Genomic DNA, 4,072 nt, shown 5'->3' with positions numbered 1-4,072 from the left:
TGAATTTAAGAGCTTCATTTTCTTGTATATCCCCTGCTTCAGTCTGTCCCAGGATTGTGTCCCAGGAGATAGGGAATATTTGCCAGATTCTCCACAGAAACCTTTCCCTGAAGTATGAACTGAGTGCACTATAAACCAGATGTCTTTACACACACAGGAATATAGTCACTCATGGGGTGGCACAATGGCTCAGCAGTTAGCACTGCTGCCTCACAGCACCAGGGACCTGGGTTCGATTCCAGCCTTGGGCAACAGTATGAAGTTTGCACATCCTCCCCGCATCTGGGCAGGTTTCCTCTGGATGCTCCCACGGTCCAAAGATGTGCAGGTTAGAGTGGATTAGCCATGCTAGATTGCCCAGAGTGCCCAGGGCTATGCAGGGTGGGTAGATTAGCCATGAGAGTTATAAGGATGGGGGAAGAATCTGGGTGGGATACTCTTCAGGGGGTAGATGTGACTCAGTGGGCTGACTTGACTTGCTTCCACACTTAGGGATTCTATGATTTATTCTCTCGCTCTCTTTTACTATCACAATCTCCTCTCGCTCCCTGGTTGTGTCTTACACTTTCCACATTATTCCCACATTTTCACCTCTGCTTCCCAGCTTTTCTACCTCCTGTATTATCTTGAACACTCTTTCTCTTTCATCATCTCACCTGTAACCTCTTGCGATTCTCTCCTCATTCATACTGCTACTTTCTCCTTTTCTCATTCCCTCTCTCACCTGCGTCCAGCTGCAGGTGACTTGAGTGCTTTCGGATGATGGGGAATGTGATGATGGGATGACTGACACTTCCCCCAACACAACAACAAAAGACGTGCATCCACATAGCCCCTATCGCCACCTTGATGCTTTTCACAGCCAATTGAGTACCTCAGAAATGTTGTCACTGATGTACCACGTCAGCCAACTTGTGCACAGCAAGCTCCCAAAAACACTCTGGCTTCAATATATTGATTGGGGTCTAACTATTGACCCGGGCCCCTGAGAAAGGGGGTTTCCCTGCCATTATTTGTGGAATTCTTTACCATAGAGGGCTGTCGAGGCTGGGTTATTAATTATGTTCAAGGCTGAGACAGATTTTAATCAGTTAGGGAATCAAATACCGGGGAAATGACAGGAGAGTGAAGTTGAGGATTATCAGATCAGCCACGATCTCATTGAATGGTGGAGTGGACTAGATGGACTGAATGGCCTACTGCTGCTCCTACATCCAATGGAATGGTGCCCTGGGGCATCTTTTACATCCCACACGTTCCAGTGTCACATCCGAAATACAGCATCTGTGACAGTACAGCACTTGCCCCCTCAATACAGCACCAGGGAGGGTGGGGTATTGTCTGCCTGAATCCTCTGTACACTCAGAGTCACATCGAAACGTTAACTCCACACAAGCTGCCAGACCGGCTGAGTTCCTGCAGCAACTTCAGTGTTTGTTGTAGATTTCCAATGGCTGCAATATTTCACCTTTATTCCAGTCAGGAAAGGGGAACAGGGAATTGATCCATAATGTTCCATCCCAGCACCAAACTCACTTCCTCTGTCTCTCTCTCTCTCTCTCTCCCTCCCTCTCTCTCCCTTTCTCTCTATCCCCCTCTCTGTCTCTCAGCAATGGATCTCGTACTCGATCTCCCGCTTGAAGGCCCCACTGCTGAGGTTCTCAAACAACTCCCCGGGGCCTCTTTGGAACTGAGCCTGGGCTTGGGCCTGGGCCTGAGCATAGGCTTGGGCCTGGACCTGGGTCTGGGCCTGGGCCTGAGTCTGGACCTGGTGGAGAGGCCCCAACATGTGGAGCTGCCGGTCTGGCTGGGCAGCCGTGTCCTTGTAGGTGCAGAAGTCTGTCTTGTTTCGGTCGAGGACCAGCATTTCCCGGCCTGCTTCATCGCGGTACTCCTCCAGCTGAGCGAAGGTGGTCGGTCCATCCGAATAATCGTTGAGGTAGAGGCCGCCCTCCTCCCCACTCTGGCCCGACTCGCCTGCTCTCCTCTGACAGATCATGGCTGCCAGCAGCAGGAGGGCGACCAAAGTCAGCAGGGAGATGCCAGCCGCGATGCTGGCCTGGGTGCCAGGGCCCAAGGTGGTGAACTCCATACTGCCAGCCCCCGCCCTCTGGTAGGGAGAACTGCCCAGTGAGGGTGGCTCCTGGCTCCTGAGGCCCAGGCCTTGGCCTGACGACAGGTTCACCTGCAGCTCGAAGGTCGCAGAGGCCCTCCCGCCTGGGTTGTGGGCCTCGCACTCATAGATCCCGGCGTGCCAGACAGTCACATTGCGGAGAGTCAGTGTCCCTCCTCCGGAGAGTAGGCCTGAAGGCCCAGGCCCAGCCTTGCTCACCTTCCTCCAGCTCACCGCCGGTGGAGGGTAACCGGTGGCCTGGCAGCTCACCCTCAGCTCGTCCCCCCAGCGGCTCACCAGTCCCTGGCTGCGGTCCAGCCTCACGGCTGGCGGGATGCAGACCAGGCTGTTCCCCGGGACCTGCAGCAGACTTTGTCCAGCCAAGCGAGGGGGCTCAGCACACACCATCTTCTTACCCAGCAGCAACCGCCGCTGACCTTCCCCAATCGTCCAGGCCCGCAGCCAGTGCAGCGCACAGTCACACCTCCACTGGTTCCCTACAGCCAGACGGAGGGAGGGAGAGAGATAGAAAGAGGAGGGAGGGAGGAAGGGAGGGAGAGAGAAGGAGGGAGAGAGAGAAAGAGGGAGAGAGAAGGAGGGAGAGAGAAGGAGGGAGACAGGCAAGGACGGAGACAGGCAAGGAGAGAGATTGAGGGACAGACAGAAAGACGGAGGGAGAGTGAGAGAGACAGAAGGAGGGAGAGACCGAGGGAGGGAGAGAGACAGCCAGAGAGAGGGAGAGAGAGCGACAGAAGGTGGAAGAGACAGAGAGAGGGAGAGAGAGCCAGAGGGAGGGAGCGAGGAAGGGAGAAGAGAGAGAGAGGTGTGGAGACAGAGACAGAGAGAGATAGAGAGACCGACAGTGGGAGGGAGAAGGAGAGACAGAGAAATGGAGAGACAGAGAGAGAGAAATAGAGAGAAAGGAAGAGAGGGAGATAGAGAGAAAGGGAGAGAGGGAGACAGAGAGAGAGGGAGAGAGAGGCAGTGAATGAGACAGAGAAAGACAGAGAGAGACAGAGAGGGAGAAGGGGAAGATACAGGGGGACAAAGAGAGAGGGAGAGAGAGAGAGAGAGAGAGAGAGATAGACAGCGAGAGACAAGGAGACAGACGGAGAGAAAAATACACATCGTCAGGCACACTCTGCATCATTCCTCCTCACCTACATCAATTAGCTTGTCCATCCACCTTACCCACCCAGAGTAATACATGTCTGCCCCCCAGCAGTTTAACCTCCTTACCCCTGGGATCACTCTGATGAAGCTGTGTCTACAATTCAAGCTGGGGGTACCATCTCCTAAGGTGCATTGCTCAGACCTCCAAGCGTCTGTCAAACATCCACAGCAGACCAACTGAGAAACCCACAAAGTGCCCAAAATCCTTAAACCCGAGCAATCATCACCAGTATCCCAGCAAACCCACCATGGGCCCTAGCAACCAAGTCCTGTCACCCTAGCAACCACCACCGGTATCCCAACAAACCTGCACTGCTGCCTAGCAACCTCTCCCTGAATCCTAGCAACCCCTCCCTGTATCCTAGCAACCTCGCTCTGGTCCCTACAAACCAGGTCCTGATACCTAAAAACCATGATCGGTGTCCCAACAATCCTGCCCTGGATCAGAGCAACCCCTCCCTGTATCCCAGCAACCCCTCATTCATTTCCATAAACCCTTCTGACTCCCCAGCTGTCTCTCTCCAAATTCTAGCAACACCACTCTGTATCCCAATAGCTGCACTGTAAGCTGTAGCCTAGCAATTGCACCCATTATCAGGGTAATTGCCAGTGGCCTACCAACCCATCCCTCTACACCTGCAAACTCTGCCTGTGCTCCATCAACCCCTCTCTGTGCTCCACCAATCCCTCCCCATGCACCACTAACACCTTCCTGTGCTCCACTAACACCTTCCTGTGCACCAATACCCCATCCCTGTGCACCACCAACCCCTCCCTGTGCTCTAC

At 54.0% G+C, this 4,072-nt stretch overlaps 1 protein-coding gene across 1 annotated transcript in view; it reads right to left on the bottom strand.

Annotated features, from left to right (window-relative positions):
• Positions 1-288: 288 nt before the first annotated feature.
• The window catches only part of lrrc24 (leucine rich repeat containing 24), a 12,011-nt gene continuing 8,227 nt past the window's right edge, over positions 289-4,072 (bottom strand). Inside the window, exons 4-5 of the mRNA XM_043691065.1 lie at positions 3,429-3,438; positions 289-2,610 (exon numbers count right to left, since the gene is read on the bottom strand). Of these exons, the coding sequence (XP_043547000.1) occupies positions 1,607-2,610; positions 3,429-3,438 (1,014 nt within the window). The 3' untranslated portion in view covers positions 289-1,606. The remainder of the gene's footprint in view (positions 2,611-3,428; positions 3,439-4,072) is intronic.

The sequence above is a fragment of the Chiloscyllium plagiosum genome, chromosome 5 (assembly GCF_004010195.1).
Source record: "Chiloscyllium plagiosum isolate BGI_BamShark_2017 chromosome 5, ASM401019v2, whole genome shotgun sequence".
NCBI classification, from domain to species: domain Eukaryota; kingdom Metazoa; phylum Chordata; class Chondrichthyes; order Orectolobiformes; family Hemiscylliidae; genus Chiloscyllium; species Chiloscyllium plagiosum.
Note: the sequence above shows the minus strand (reverse complement) of the source record. Positions and strands in the feature narration are given on the sequence as shown.